General features: G+C 48.0%; 1 protein-coding gene and 1 long non-coding RNA gene across 2 annotated transcripts in view; one reads left to right on the top strand and one right to left on the bottom strand.

Moving 5' to 3' along the window:
* GSG1L (GSG1 like) overlaps window positions 1–16,294 on the bottom strand; it is a 166,928-nt gene that overhangs the window by 11,292 nt on the left and 139,342 nt on the right. Inside the window, 1 exon segment of the mRNA XM_006172132.3 lies at window positions 915–985. Coding sequence (XP_006172194.1) covers window positions 915–985 — 71 coding nt within the window.
* LOC102502925 (uncharacterized) lies at window positions 8,575–13,402 on the top strand. Its single transcript, XR_003549353.1, has 2 exons — window positions 8,575–8,784; window positions 11,840–13,402. It is a non-coding gene; the product is annotated as an uncharacterized LOC102502925 (long non-coding RNA).

Genomic DNA, 16,294 nt, shown 5'->3' with positions numbered 1-16,294 from the left:
AGGAAGAGGGTTGTATGAAACGGGGCAGAGGAAAAGAGAAGGACAGGGAAGGGACAGCCACTGACTTCATCTTGCAGGGACACTGCAGAGCACACACCTCAGGGAATCCCACGTGACAGTGAGGTACCCCAACTTTCCCGGGATCTCCAACCTTCTGTTGGTCGGGGGGCAGAAATCAGGTACAGATTACCAAGTCACCGGCATTTCCTAAAAGCTCTGACAGTATCTGCTCTCCTCTGCTGTCTACTAGGGAGGCTACATGACCTTGGGCAAGTTACTCCCCTGTCTGAGCCTTGATGCCCTCATCTGTAAAATGTGGGTTGCAGTCCTGGCTGGAGGGGCGGGGTGGGGGTCAGGCATGGGAAGCACTTAGCACAGGGTGCGTGGACAGGGAAAGGCGTGGCAGGCCGTCAGCTGCCCGGCCGAGATTTAATCCTAGCTCTTTTCTATTCTGAGCAAGGCCCGTGCTCTCCTTTACCGCCGCTTGCTTCCTGGTCCTGACGTTTGTTTTCCTAACAGATGCCCTAGATTCCATCCTACGGGGTCTCCCACAGTGAGGCTTATGAATCAATGCATTCTAAGCTGCCAGGAGCATCCACAGCTCAGATGACTCTGGTCCCCTGTCCCCACCCTGACCTGGCTTACTTTATCCAGGACTCCTCTCCCTAGGGGCAAATGCTGGACTTGAGCTGGGGCTTCCCGCCTGCCCTTCAAGGACTCCAGTGTCCCCTTGCCTTCTCGCACCCCAGCCCCACCATGAGGGCTGGGTATGAAGCGGACTTGCTACTCAGAGATGCCCGCCCCACTTTTCCCATCTCTGGGGTGGGTCTACAGGAGAATGCTGGGCGCAGGGCCCTTCCTCCACCCACAGGTCTGTATCTGTGGCAGCAAGAGCCCGCATTCAGGCCACTCACGGGTCGGGTATCTCTCATGGCGGCAGTCCAAGCGGAAGTCCTCCTCCTCACTCCCATCCCCCTTCTCGATCCTGGAAAAAAAAAAAAAGGTCTGTGTAAGACAGAGCAGGCTGGGGGCCAGCCAGTGGCATGGCGATTGAGGCAATAGGATCCCACATGGCTAACTATGTAGTTCAAGTCCCAGACCCAGTGGCTTGAAAATCACCAGGTGTGTGTGTGTGTGTGTGTGTGTCCATCCTGAGAGGAGGATGGAGGAGAAAGGATTGTGGCGTGGCCATCCCCCCCATCCCGAGGGGGTGATTTCTCACCTTCTCTCTCTCTCTGTCTCTCTCCAGTGAGCACATGAGCCCTGTAGCAAGTTATTAATTAATACATAAATAAGCAAGTGAGCGAGCAGAACTAGCCGAGGAAAAGTGTGGTCCCTCTCCTTTGGAGGGCGTTTTGCACAGTAACTTTCCATCTGCTGCCCTGTGGGACCGTACCGCAACCCTGTGAGACAGGCGTCACTATTTCTACTTCACTGAAGAAGCTGAGGCCTTGGAGGTGATAACCACCAACCCAGGGCCTCACAGCTAATAAGAGACAGAAGAGAGAACCAACCCGATGTTCTCACAGAAGGATGTTCGATTGTGTGCAAATGGAATATTACGAAAGGTGTGCATCGTTTGTTTCCAAAACTACACACGCGTGAGAGGTCTTCAAAAAGTTCAAGGAAAACATTTATTAGAGAATAATTATGCATGCATTTCCTTTTTTTTTGTGTACCAGAATAAATTTGTACTTTAACTCCATTTTTTCCACAGGCTTTTTTAAAGTCTTCTCGTAGTCTCTCTCTCTCTCTCTCACACACACACACACACACACACACACACACACACACACTGGCAGAATATATACAAAAAGGTAAATTCGAGCTTTGTCTGTATCTGTTTTTTGAGTTTTTAGTTTCTACCTACTCTTTGAACAGAATCCTTCCCTGGCTTTAAGTCTTAAGCAAATTTTGCTTACCACATTTTGATTTTGATTTATTAAAGCTAAAACTGCTTTTCTTGAAATTAAAAAAATGTAAATACATAAAAACAAACAAAAATAAATAAAAAATACCCGTTTAATGACTGCAGTGAGCTACACAGCCTCTGCTAGGTGCTGCTTTATACTGTTCATTCCGCTCACTGAGTTTATGCCTGAAGTCAGACATGTGTTCATAGATATGTTTATATCAACTGTACTTATTGAAAGTATTTAGTTTAATTAGATCTTTCGTGAATCAATAAAATGTGAAATAAAAAAAATATATGCCGAAAGACTAATAGTAATTATCGCTACATAACAAGAACACAGGGGATTAAATCTAGAACCTTCTATTTGCTTAACTCTCTTTTCTGGTTTGAGGGCAAGGGACTGTCACTAGCTGTGTGACATTTCTTAATAAATTAAAAACCTGTCCTAAAGACAGTTTTATAGAAAAACAAAGCCCAAGTCTCCCAACTTGTAGCACAGTGCCCTTTCCCACCAAGACTTGCGAGTTTCTCTTCTGTGGGTTCCTTCTTCTCTGGCATCTAGAATTTCCAGTCCTTGGGGGACAGCCTCTGTGGGTGGTAGTGGGTAGAGCAGAGAGCAGAGGCTAAAAGAACCTGCAGAGGGGAGGCAGCTCTCTGACCTGCCTCCAAACCTGGACCACCCCCACCCACCGTTGGCTGTGTAGAGAGCAGGTCGGCCATATTCCCTCATGGCACTCCTTCACTGTAACTCAAGTAAGTTCAGAGCTCCATATGGTCCAGTGCAATTGTACATCAGGTTTACAGAAACACGATCCAGTCCCATGACGTAGAAACAATTCTAACCAGGCCAGTTCTGTGGCTGATGGTTAAGAAAACCAGAGCTCACACGACCGACCATGGAGTTCAAATCCCAGAGCTGGCAGCTTGAAACACACACTGGGCACCTGTACATGCATGCCCCAATCCCACAAGGATGGAGAAATGGAGGAGAAGGGATTGCAATCTGACCACAGTCATTGAGGAGTGCTTTCTCCCTCTCCCTTTCTCTCTGTCTCTCTCTCTGGGGAGTGCATATACCCACTGCCAAATCAAAAACAATTCCCATCATTATTACATCTCCTAAAGAACACCGAAGATCCTCCAGTTTAGTATCTGCGACCCACAGCTCGTATCTTTCCTCATTCCTCTCTGCCTTTTAGCTGCCTCACAGCCATCCCACCCTCCCTCACCTCATGCCTCATTTTCCGTGCTTTCCCAAACTCTCCCACCCACCCTTTCTTGCCACTGCTGTCTCTTTTCTGCAAATGCAAGGAAGTCTCCATCTTTCCTGAAGCAAACTCCCCATTTCTGTCTCTGATCTTCCCACCACCTCCCCTTTCTGGTTGCTGAGCCAGAAGCCTGAGGCTGGCTGGAGGTGGAGACGTGGGAAGGGGGTGAGTGACAAGCAAGCAATGCCAAAGTGTCCTTAGTAGAAAGTAAGGAAATGCTCAGACATTGATCATTTTGGTCCCCCTGGGGTCATTCAGTCATCTGTTCATTCTCCCATGCACCAGAAACTTCTGGGTTCGTACGGATGCTGTGCAGATGACAGACATGTCTATGTCATAGTCTCTGCCTTCAGAGAGCTTCCTGTCTTACAGCAAAGACACGCTTGCACACATGACAGATGTCAAATAACACCACATAAGGACCGTCTACACTGCCCATGCCCAGTGGTCAGACTTGTGCTGCCCAGGGAACAAATGCTGAACTCAGTTCCTGTTTACAAATATCTCCTGGGTGGCTCCAGATGACAAAGCAAAGGCCCATGAGTCGATGTTATAGAAGCCAACTGTGGTTCAATACAGGGGAAGGTGTCTTTTTTTTTTTTTTCTCCTTTTAATACAAACATCTTGGTTGTTTTCCTGTAACACAAGCGTGCTCAAAAAATAAAAATAAAAAATTACTGTACCACAGAGAGAGCAAGGCCCCTCTATACTCATACCTCAATATAGTGAGATGCCCTTGGGTCCAGTGGATGGTGTAGCAGTTACATCACTGGACTCCCACATGGCCGACTGTGGGCTGAGTCCCGGACCAGGTGGCTTGAAAATCAGGTTGGGCACGTGTGCGTGTGTGCCCAAGATCATAAGAGGAGAATGGAGGAGAAGGAAGAGAAGGAATTGCAGTGTGGCCATCCTTCCTGGGGGGTGATTTCTCACGTTCCCTCTCACTGCCTCTTACTCTTTGGCAAGTGCATGAGCACGAACCAAAGACCTCTTAAAAAAGACCTCAAAAGAAATGTGTGTGTGTGTGTGTGTGTGTGTGTGTGTGTGTAGTGGAACTCCCACTCAATAATTTGGTATCCCTCTTTTCAAAATTAACACACTTTTTTTTTTTACATAAGTAGCCACAAATTAAATGTGCTATTTGGTAACCTCATTTTTTTATTTACCCAGAAGTTTCCAGTATCTTCCCATAGTAGTTACCTACATCTCTTTTTATTTTTCCTCATAGCTGCACATGAAAGAATAATTAATATTCAATATCCTTGTGGTTAAAGTTTCTTCACTTCTCTTAAGCACGTGGGAGACAGGGGTGGCAAAGACATGCATTGCCTCACGCCGAGATCTTCCCTGGTTCCCCAGCCAGCCAGGTCATGGAGGTGTGCACCTGATGAGTACAGGTCGACTGGGGAATGACCCAGCAGTCTTTCTTACCGATCCAGCTTCACTTGAGCTGCACACTACCCCTGAGCCAGCCCTCAATACCTTATTGATAAATGTGAGGGTGTTTGAACTTTTTACTCTTCCAAATAATGCTGCACGTGTATCTAGCCAGGTGGCGAGTTCCCCATCACCAACGGTACTCAAGACAGAAGTATTGCCAGTCATAAAGATGGAGGTCAGACCAGGTGACTGAACCCCATCCTTACGCCCGAGAGCCACCTACCTGGCCACATCTGGTGCCTCTGGGTTGAGGACAGTGCTGCCATGTAGCAGGCTCCCCACACTCTCCTGCGCTTCTCAGCCTTCACCCACTCCCTTATCCCCCCAGGCACCCACCTCTCCTGGCTTCTTGTCTTGAGATTCAGCTCCCTCCAGGTCTCATGCTGGGTACCTCCTTGGGCTCTGCTGGGAGCGTGAGTCCTGGAAAGTGGGGCCCAGTGAGCAGAGGGGCTGATGTCTATGGAGAGAACCTATTCACCATAGAATTCCCTTCCCTCCCTGGTTACCCAAACTGTGCTGCCAACACGTCAAATAACACCTATCGGCAAGCATCTGCGTGGGCCAGGGTTTGTGCTGGGCTTGGGGTCACCGAAGTGACCCAGCGAGGCCCTGCCTTGAGAAGCTCATGCCCGTTTTACATCGACACAGCCATCATAAATTCACGTGCTTTAAGTGTCAACTAGAACGCCGTTAAAGAGGTTGGCACGGACGATAACTGTCTAGTCCCGGAGTGGTGAACTTTTCCCGTAAAGGGCCAGATAGCAAACATCTGAGGCTCTGCACACCAGATGCTGTCTGTCAAAAGTACTTAGCTCTGTCCTTAGGAAAGCCCTGCAGACAACATGTAAACAAATGGGCACGACTGCTTGTAGACATTTACTTACAAAAGAAGGTGGTGGGCTTGAAGGAGGCAATGCATTACCTCATCCTCAAGCCAGTGATTCTCACCTTGGTTGCTCACTGAAGTCTCCTGGGTGGGGGAGGGAGTTGTAGCACAGTAGCCAGGGTGGAGACCCCCTGGGGAGGTGGCAGAAGTTTCTCCAGCAGGTGGCATGTGGGGTGCATGCCAGAGGTCATGGGACAACTTTTCCATGGCTGTGTCGCCATTCTAGAAAGAGCTGGTTTCTTTGCACAAACTCAGTCCTCTCCCTCCACCAGATTCATCAATGAAAACACCAGATTTGCAGTGTCCAGGATCTGTAGGCTGCTATCTGGGGCCTGGCTAAGGTTTGGCAATGGTTCTGGGCAAGGGCTGATGACCCTTCCACAGCCTCCTTGGGGCTGAGTGCTCCAACAGTGCAGCTTCTTCCTGTCAGCAGACGTGCAGAGGACAAGGGGAGACTTCGGGTGCAGTGAGACCCTGGGCCCTGAGTGGGGAAGACGAGGCTGAGCTCAGCGCTGCTCTGAACAGGTAGCAGGGCCTCGGGCAGCTTGTCTGGCTGCTCCAACTCCGCTTTCCTCTGTGTGTAATGAGCTAACAGTGTGGTCCTGATGACAGGAAGACCACCAGCACTGCCTCCCTGGCAGCCATAAGGACTATAGCCCCGTACATGGCACAGACTAAGGGCGCAGAACTTCTTTTTTTTTTTGGAGAGATTTTTGCTATAGGGCACATACGCTCGCCAGAAAGACAGAGAGAGACAGAGAGACAGAAGGTGAGAAATCACCCCCCCCCCAGGCTACCCTGCAGTCCCTTCTCCTCCATTCTCTCAGAATTTGGGGCATGCACACATATGCACCCAGCATGTATTTCTCACTTTCTGTCTCTCTGTCTCTTTGGTGAGTGTACACACCCTATAGCAAAAATATCTCTTAAAAAAATAAATAAATAAGGGAAGAAGGGGGAAGGAGGAAAAACAGTTAACCAAAAAGCAGTTTGCACGAGCAGGTAGCCAAGGGCCATCAGGGATGCTAAGGTCCTGTGTTGGAAAAGGGACTGCCAATGTCACAGGTGACAATTCCCTTTAATTTGAACTGTAATTTCACCCCCTCCCCCAATGGTGGTATAAGAAATTACCCACAAATCTAAATAAGTGTCTGGAAGGCTGATGGGGATGCTTGTGTGAAACAGTGCTCAGAGCTGGCCACAGCTACCAGTGCCCTGGAGGGGTGTCACATCCTTCTCCGGCTCTCAGAGGCACTCGAATGGTGGGTTCACCACCTACCAGTCCCTCGCCCTCCCCAAGCCTTAATGTTCTCATCTGAAAAGTGGGCCAGTAAGGTACCTTCCTCTCGGGCCTGTAGTGGGGCTAAATGAACAGACGCAGAGCTCGACCCACTTAGAGCGCTTGCAACACCGGGGCACTGACTGCCATCATCATCACTATTGTCATTAAGACGGTCATCGTCATCCCCACCCTGGGGCCTTTATGGTTCTGTCGCTCTGTGACTCCACGTCTGACCACCTCACGGTCCCAGATGTGACAGAGTGCAGGGAACCCTCCCACCCACACCGCTTTCTCCCAGTCCGTCACTTACAGCCATCACTACCGTTGCCTCAGGAAAGGGGTATTTTGAAAGAAGCAGAGAGAAGACTTTGAAGTACCAGAAAACCTCTGGGCCCAGAGCAGACAGAAGCCACAGGTGGCCACAGCATATTCTGCCCCAGAAGACAGAATCTCCCGGTACTGGGCATAAGGACTGTCAGAGCAAAAGCTAAGGGTGAGTTGATAGTGAAGGAGCCCCAGGGGAAGGTGACAAGAACAGAGGGACCTGCTTAGACATTGCTGGCATTGTCCCCATTTTGCAGAGGTGAACACTGAGCCCAAAGTTGAGGGTGTGTTGGATTCCCAGTAGCAAAGACAGCCTCGATGTGGGGTGTCCATGGCTGAATGCGAGGGCTGGTGGGCAGCGTCAGCCGTGGAGGCAGACGGGGAGGACGGAGCCGTGATTGAGGGCCTCGGGGAGGTTAGATAGCTAGGAAACAGTTGCAAAGGACAAAGAACACATTGATTTTTAAACGATCAATTTACAAAGGAATGAAGAATGGAATTAAAAGGAATTTTGGCAAATAAATGACTGCAGGTAGTAAATTAAGATTCTATACATCACATCAAGAGGGCTATTCCAAGATAGGGGAAAATAAATGAGTTTTTAAAAAGATCCTGCTTTTTTTTTCACTTTCCATTTTTCCAGTGGTATAATCATGATATAAAATACATAGAATCATGACACATCAGGAAAATAACAGAGAAGATAAAGCTATCATAACCTGATCTCTCTCTCTCTCTCTTTTTAAAAAGAGATTTTTGCTATGGCATGTGCACTTGCCAGAGAGAGAGAGATGGTGAGAGAGAAATTGAGAAATCATCCCCCAGGAGGGATGGCCACACTGAAATCCCTTCTCCTCCATTCTCCTCCTGGGATCGTGGACATGCACGCACATGCGCCTAGTGTGAATTTCAAGCTGCCAAGTCTGGGACTCAAACCACAGTTGGCCACATGGGAGTTCAATGATGTAACCACTATGCCATCTGCTGGCTCCAATCTTTTCTTCTAAAAGTATATTTGTTTATTTCATGACAGTGAGAGAGGCACCCCCAATAGGGTCCTGATGCCCCAATTGACTTCCAACCTCAGCCAGCTTGCCTCCCACCCTCAGCCAGCCCCAGATCACAGGCACCCAGGTGTGGGGAGCCAAGAAGGAGACATGAGGAATGTGCAGGACGTGACCGCTAGATGGAGGCCAAGGTTATCATCTGGACCTAACCTTGGGTGTCTGAACTGTTATGTGCAGAATGTTCCAAGTATTGTTACAACCTGATAAACTCAGCAAGGACTTTTGAGTCCCACGTTAAGGAGACCTTAAGTTTCTATCCCCACCAAGCAAACCAATTCCCAGAAACCACATGACCAACAGTCCCTCCCGTTGCCTAGAAACCTATCTGCATAAGCAGACATGCCTATTACTGAGCTCATATAAGCTTGTCATACTTCCTCAATAAACAAGACTTGATCAGCACCTTGTCTTGTCTCCACTCTGTGTGTTTGTCCTTTCTCTCACTCCCTCCCTCAGGTGACTGTTCGACTGTCCTGAGGGTCGGGACACGTGGCACCCGAACAGAGACCTGAATATGAGGATCCAGTGAAGAGCACCAGAATAAAGAAAAAAGAGAGAAAAGGCCGGCAGAAAACAGAAGAGGATGAAAAAGAAGTGTCCCGGTAAGTAACAAGGGTGATTATGGGACAAGAAATTAGTCAGCATGAGTTATTTGTTCATGGGCTTAAAGAAGCCCTCAAGACACGTGGAGTTAACATTAAGATTAAACAATTACTTTCCTTTTTTGATTTCCTGAAAGAGGTGTGCCCTTGGTTTCCCCAAGAAGGTACTATTGATGAAAAAAGGTGGAAGAGGGTAGGTGACGCTTTAAAAGATTACTATGTCACATTTGGACTGGAAAAGGTCCCAGTAACAACCTTCTCTTATTGGAATCTAATAGATGAAATCATTAGGTTCCGGCTAACTGACCCTAAAATTGCGGCAGTCATTGCAGAGGGAGAACAAATTATGCAAAGAGATGAAACTCAGGCAGATAGTGGAAATGCCAGAGAAACTAAAAAAGACCCTGACGCCAAAAAAGAGGGAGATTTAATTTCCTTAGATAGTGAGGAAGAAGTAACAGATCTTAATAAACAATCAGATGTCAAACCAAAACAAATTAAAAAACTGAGAGTCAAAGGTGAAGTTACAAACTTCAAAAAGCCCCAGAAAAAATTATACCCATCTCTTACAGAACTTAAAGTTCATTTAGATGACCAATTGACTGATTCTGAAGAAGAAACTCTAGAAACAGAGGCCGCCAAATACAATAATCCAAAATGGCCGCCTTTCAAAAAACGACCGCCATCTTATAAGTTGGTCACATCCGCACCACCTTTGGTGATGCCAGTTATCGATCCTAGGGAAGAGGTTCTGAATAAGGTCAAACAACTTAAGGAACAAATTCAGTTAGAAAAGGAACATCAGGAACTAATATCACAATTAGAAAAACTGAGAGTGGGTAAATCTAAAAGTGGAGATTCCTCGCAGAATCGCTACCAGCCCACATTTATCCCTGGCATGAAAATTAAACCAGTTCAAACACCAGTAACAGAAGCCATAGATCCACAAGGACAAGCATGGTGCCATCATAGTGGCTTTGACTTTAAAATCATAGAAGAAATTAAAACAGCAGTTGCTGAATATGGAGCTACAGCCCCATATACTTTAGCCATAGTTGAATCAGTGGCAGACAATTGGCTTACACCATCGGACTGGCGAACACTGGCCCGTGCTACGCTCTCTGGATGGGATTACTTACTTTGGAAATTAGAATATGTGGAGGCTTGCAGGGAGACCGCAGGCCTTAATGCCCAGGCCAACAATGGCTGGACAGCAGATATGTTATTGGGAGAAGGCAATTATGCAAATAACGACAATCAAATGCAATATGATCCAGGGCTATTTGCTCAAATTCATATAGCAGGCATGAAGGCTTGGAGAAAACTTCCTACTAAAGGAGATTTAAGCACCTCCCTTACCAAAATACAACAAGGGCCTGAGGAACCTTTTTCTGAGTTTGTTCATCGGTTAATTACTGCAGCAGGGAGAATATTCGGCAATGCTGATGCAGGTATCTATTTCATTAAACAACTGGCATACGAGAACGCCAATGCTGCCTGTCAAGCAGCAATCAGGCCATATAGAAAAAAGACAGATTTGTCAGGTTATATTCGCCTATGTTCTGATATTGGGTCGGCATACCAACAGGGATTGGCTATAGTCGCTGCCCTTCAAGGGTATACTGTCCGCCAATTCCTTAACCGTAACAATAGAGGCAATTGCTTCAATTGTGGTCGGCCCGGACATATGGCAAAAAATTGTAGGATGAAAAATATTAATGGTCAGAAACAAAATCAACCTCTTGAATTGTGCAGTAAATGCCAAAGGGGACGCCACCCCACAAATGAGTGCAGATCCAAAACAGACATCCATGGCAGGCCACTCAGTCATAATCAGGGCAATGGGAACAGAGGGCCGCCCCAAGTCCCCAGACCCAAACAAGCTTTGGGGGCACTAGAGTTTGTTTCAGCAAACAACAACAACCCATTTCAGACCTCTCCAGAGCAACCCCAGGAAGCTCAGGACTGGACCTCTGTTCCACCACCCACACAGTATTTACACCGGAAATGGGAGTTCAAGCATTGCCCACCGGGGTCTTTGGGCCTCTACAGCCAAACACCTTTGCAATACTCTTGGGGCACAGTAGTGCCACTATGGAGGGACTTCAAGTCTTTCCAGGGGTAATAGATACTGATTATGAGGGAGAAATTAAGATTATGGCTTCCTCTCCAAAATTAATCACAACCGTTCCCGCTAATAAACACATAGCTCAGCTCCTGCTCCTTCCATTGCTCTCAACTCCAAACACCGTCCAAACCTCTTCACGAGGTGAAAAGGGCTTGGGCTCTTCAGATACCTATTGGGTACAACACATTTCCCCGAATAAACTAATGCTCACTCTGTGGCTGGATGGAAAACAGTTTTCTGGACTTATAGACACCGGGGCTGATGTCACAATTATTAGAAAAGAAAATTGGCCCCAGTCCTGGCCTCTTGTCCCAACCCTAACTAACTTAAAGGGTATCGGACAAAGTCAAAACCCCGAAAAGAGCTCAAAAGTACTACAATGGGAAGATAAAACAATCAAGGAGCCATCCAACCCTTTGTAGTACGAGGCCTTCCTATCAATTTGTGGGGACGAGACCTATCATCACAAATGCGCCTCTACACGTTCAGTCCGAATGAACTGCACAATAACTGCACAAATGCTGGCTCAAGGATATACACCAGGAAAAGGTTTGGGGAAAAATGAATCGGGTATTACCCAACCCCTGTGGCCCCAGCCTAAGAGTGATAGAGCCACAGTGGCCTCTTAATAAGAAAAACTTGTGGCAGCCGAGCAGTGAGTACAGGAACAGGCTCACGCATCACTTCATCAAAATAGTGCCAGTTTACGAAAACAATTGGGCATTTCTCGGGAAGCCGCTAAACAAGCAGTTAAAAGCTGTTCTACCTGCCCAGAACTCCTTCCTGTTCCTCATTATGGGTTAAACCCTCGAGGCCTTCTTCCAAATCATTTGTGGCAAGTGGATGTTACTCATTATCCTGAATTTGGTAAGTTAAAATATATTCATGTGTCAATAGATACCTTCTCTGGATTTATTTTTGCTTCAGCTCATACTGGAGAAGCTACAAAACACGTTGCGGCCCATTGCCTGGAGGCCCTCTCTGTTTGGGGATTGCCTCGCTGCATTAAAACTGATCATGGCAGTGGATATACTAGTAATGGCTTTGCCCGCTTTCTGTGCACAATTTCGTATTTCCCACAAGACTGGCATTCCTTACCTCCAAGGTCAAGGTATTGTAGAAAGAGCTCATGGTACTTTAAAAGCTGCTTTACATAAAATTCAAAAGGGGGAGTTGTATCCCCTGACGCCGCGTAATTATTTAAAACATGCCTTATTTGTACTTAATTTCTTAAATGTGGATAAACAAGGATCTCGTGCAGCTGAACGATTTTGGCATTCCAAAACACAACCTCATTATACCACAGTCATTTGGAAAGGTCCTTTAATGGAATCATGGAATGGGCCCGACCCTGTGTTGATATGGGGTCGAGGACATGTCTGTGTTTTTCTGCAAACAATGATGGCGCTCGCTGGCTTCTAGAATGCTTGGTGCGGTGTATGGACACCCCGAAAGACCAGGAGGATGCTGTGCCTATGGGTCTGCCTGAAGATGGTGACACTCGTTGAAGCAGAAATCTACTGGGCATATGGACCAACAAATTACTGTCAGTTGTTCTAATTGTACACTTCCTAGTTGTGTTAGCAATGGGACCTCTTCTGTTTTTGTAGTAGAGCAACCGTCATTTGTTATGCTTCCTGTAAATGCGTCTGAGGAGTGGTATGAGGAAAAGGGATTGCAAGTTTTGCGAGAGTTAGAACGTGCCCTAGCACGTCACAAGCAGGGGGTAGGACTCATAATAACAGGAATGATTGCAATTATATCCATTTTGGTGACTGCAGTCACCTCTGCCATAGCTTTACCACAGACAGTACAAGCAGCTGGTTTTGTAGATAATGTATCCAAAAATATTTCCATAGCTTTACATACTCAAGAAAGTATTGATGAAAAAATCCAACAAAAATTGGATGCTCTTTACGATACTGTTGTACAATCTGGGAAACCGGGTAGATGGGTTACATGTGCGTTCTTCTGTCCGATGGCATGCTTTGTATCAATGGATTTGTGTCAACCCTAAAATCTATAATGAAAGCCAACATGATTGGGAAAAGGTCAAAAAACATTTACAAGGTGTCTGGCGCGGAGCCAGTGAAACAATGGCCATTCTTACACTCTATCGAGAGATCTTAGAGATAGAGGAGGCACGTTCCTCTCCCTTTAACGCAGCACAAGAAGCAAATGAACTGCTGCAACAACTGTATGGTCTCCTACCACACTGGACCTTGTGGCAACAGTGGTTCATGCCTGCCGCTATGGCAGCAGGTCTGGGCCTTGTGTTGCTGTGTTGTGCCCCCTGCCTTGTGCGAATACTCGGGCGCTCCTTTCTTGGAGTTCACTCTGAAATCCATCGGTTAAAACTTCAAGCCAAGGCATTAGATGCAGAGGCTGGTGGTCAATGACGGGTAAGATCCTTGGGACGTTTCTCAACCTAAGACAGGGGGTGCATGCAAACATGCATTACCCGATGACGGGTAAGAGAAAATGTCACCAGGGACAACCTAAGACAGGCACAGCCTACTGCCCGTCAGAAGTGGCGGATTTTTTAATAAACAATAAAGGGGGAGATGTGGGGAGCCAAGAAGGACACATGAGGAACGTGCAGGACGTGACCGCTAGATGGAGACCAAGGTTATTGTCTGGACCTAACCTTGGGCATCTGAACTGTTATGTGCAGAATGTTCCAAGTATTGTTACAACAACCTGATAAACTCAGCAAGGACTTTGAGTCCCACGTTAAGGAAGCCAAATGTTTCTGTATAAAAGAGAGCAATAAACTTAACTCGTGGCTGACCGGTATTGACTGGCAGTCTTCCCGTTTCTATCCTATCTTCTTGTCTTTTCTTTAATCCTCACCCCCCAACTCAGGAACTGTTCACCGTCAGCGGGTCTGACACCCAGGTGCCCATTGTACCCAGGAGATCTCTGGATGCGAACCTAGAACCTTGGCATGTAGGCTCTCAGAGAGGGTCACCTTTCACCATTGTAGCATCTGGCCCTTCTAGCCTGACCTTCATATGTAGTTCACAGTTTTGTCCCCTATTTTTCCAATACTGGGTCTTTTTTTCCTTGATTGCTAGAGAGAGACAGAAAGACAGAGAGGGAGAGAGGAAAACCCGATGGGGCACAGCCACGGCCCCGTCTCCATTTCTCTGCCTGTCTAGATCGCAGGCATGTACGCGCATATACCTGGTGTCTTTTCCTTTCCCTTTTCCTTTTTTTGCCATAGGGGGCATTCACTTGCTGGAGAGAGATACAGAGAGATCGAGAAAGAGGGAAAGTAGGCGATCACTCCCTTCCCCCAGAGGGAATGGTCACACCGTGACCGCTTCTCCTCCACTCTCTTTTCGGGGTTTTGGGCACACACACATGTATCCAGCATGAGTTTCAAGCCCCCAGGTCTGAGATTTAAACCATGATCTGTCATGATTCTGTCATGGGAATCCAACTCTTAACCACCACCTGCTGGCCCTACATCTGGCATGTTTTCCAAACCACTGGGTCTGGGATTCAAACCATGCAGTCAGTTATGTGGAATCCATCGCCCTTAACCACCAGGCCATGGGACCAGCACCCCACCCCCCAGGACAACCAGAGGGCAGAGGAGAAAAGGAGCTGAGGAAGAATGCACTGGGCTTGTGGTGCACAGGACAGGTGGGTGGTGAAGAAGGGGGTCAATTGGGACTTGTAGCTGTCTGGTGTCTCAGTCCATCAAGTAGGGCCATGAGGGACAGAGACACCAAAATAGGCCTGGGGTCAGGGAGGGGCGGGGCACGGAAACATGAACGAGCCTTGGTTTGAGAATCCAAAGCAGAAATACCAAGGAGGCAACTGGCTCTGGCTTTGGGCATCGTGGGGTGGACTCTCAGGACGTGGGCATTCTTGGCGGGTGGCTGCTGAGGATGACGTCAACAGAGGAGGGAGGAGGGCCTCGGACTGGGCCCCAGGGGCCTCCACATTGAACAGAACAGAGGTGGGGGAGGATGGCCCTGTACAGAACCAAAGAAGGAGTCAGAGAGGGGCCCATAGACCCAGGAGAAATGGCTGGTGAGCACTGAGGGAAGAGCAATTCCAGGGAGGAGCCGTGCCCTGCCAGGCTGCTGCAAACTGCATTGTGGGCCAGACGTGAAAGTCGTGGTTGTGCGGTGAGCAGGCGCCGAGGCAGTGGAGACAGGAGAGAGAGAACAGCAGTAGTGAGGTGTGGGCGCCACCAAGTCCACTCCTGAGCTGATCTCTGAGATTTGTAAAGAGCTGGGGTTCAGGTTGACCCCTTCACTTTTGAGAATGACTTATGTCTATATTGGGCTCCCCCAGATCCAGGATCTGGTTGCTTCATGATAGTCGGGGAGCCCAGTGAGCACCGGATTCAAGGATGGGGCTTTGGAAACTTTCTACTCCGTCTTCTCTCTCGGTAATAGTCAGATATCTGCTACCAGCAGCCCCAAACTTTCACACTGCGGGAGGGTAAGAGGAATAAGAGACTCAGGCGAGGCCCGGCCTCTGTGGCATACTGGACTATAGAGCTGGAAGACACAAGCCAACCACAGTTAGAGTCCCCCCATCCGGTTACCCTGAAGACGTGTGGAGGGCGTTTGTGCCTGCCCAGGATCCTGGCTGGCTGGGGGATCAGAGGAAGGGGATTGGGACATGACCAAGCGGTGTGGATGGTGCTTCTCTCTTTCTCATGAGCATATGTGCCTGTGTGCTCTCTCATGAAGTAAAATAAGTAGAGCCCACTCGTACCTTACTCCCAAATCACACCATGTAGCTTAACTTCTCCGAATGCACTTTGTTTGCCCCTCTTGGCCTTGACTCATGCTGTCCCCTGTGCCCGAAACGCACTTCCTCATTCAAACCCCACCTGTCTGGTGAATGCTTCACTGGTCTCAAAAAACTGGTCACAAGAGCCTCCTCTGTGAAGCTGTTTCTGTCCTCTACCTCCCACCAGGTGGACTGACCCCTCCTGGCTGCAGTCCCCTCCAGAAGACCCTCTCATGGCGTCCACAGCACTTGACCGTGTCACTAATGGGAGCAAGGGGCTACACCCTCCGGCCTCAGCCCGTTGTCACCGGGGAACACAAGCTCTGTGTGGTCAGATCTTCTGTTTTTCCCGGGAAGTAAAAAACCTCGATTTTTAACATCAAATCTGATTTCAAAACTCAGCCAAAGTTTAAGAATTTCAAAACCACTAGGGGTCCCAAAGTCATCTTCCAGGGGACCCTCCAAGGACTGCCACTTTAAAATGTGCTGTACCCTTTCCTTAGGCAGAAACGGGTCTTACTCGCCTCACACAGACAGAGGTTTCTAAGCGTAGAGAGAGGGGACTCCTGTTTTGTGCCAGGAACTTGGAGAGGTTTTTGCTATGGGGCACGTGCGCTCGCCAGA

The sequence above is a fragment of the Tupaia chinensis genome, unplaced genomic scaffold (genome assembly GCF_000334495.1).
Source record: "Tupaia chinensis unplaced genomic scaffold, TupChi_1.0 Scaffold000231_1, whole genome shotgun sequence".
In the NCBI taxonomy this organism is placed as follows: domain Eukaryota; kingdom Metazoa; phylum Chordata; class Mammalia; order Scandentia; family Tupaiidae; genus Tupaia; species Tupaia belangeri.
This window is presented reverse-complemented; position numbering and strand designations above follow the sequence as displayed.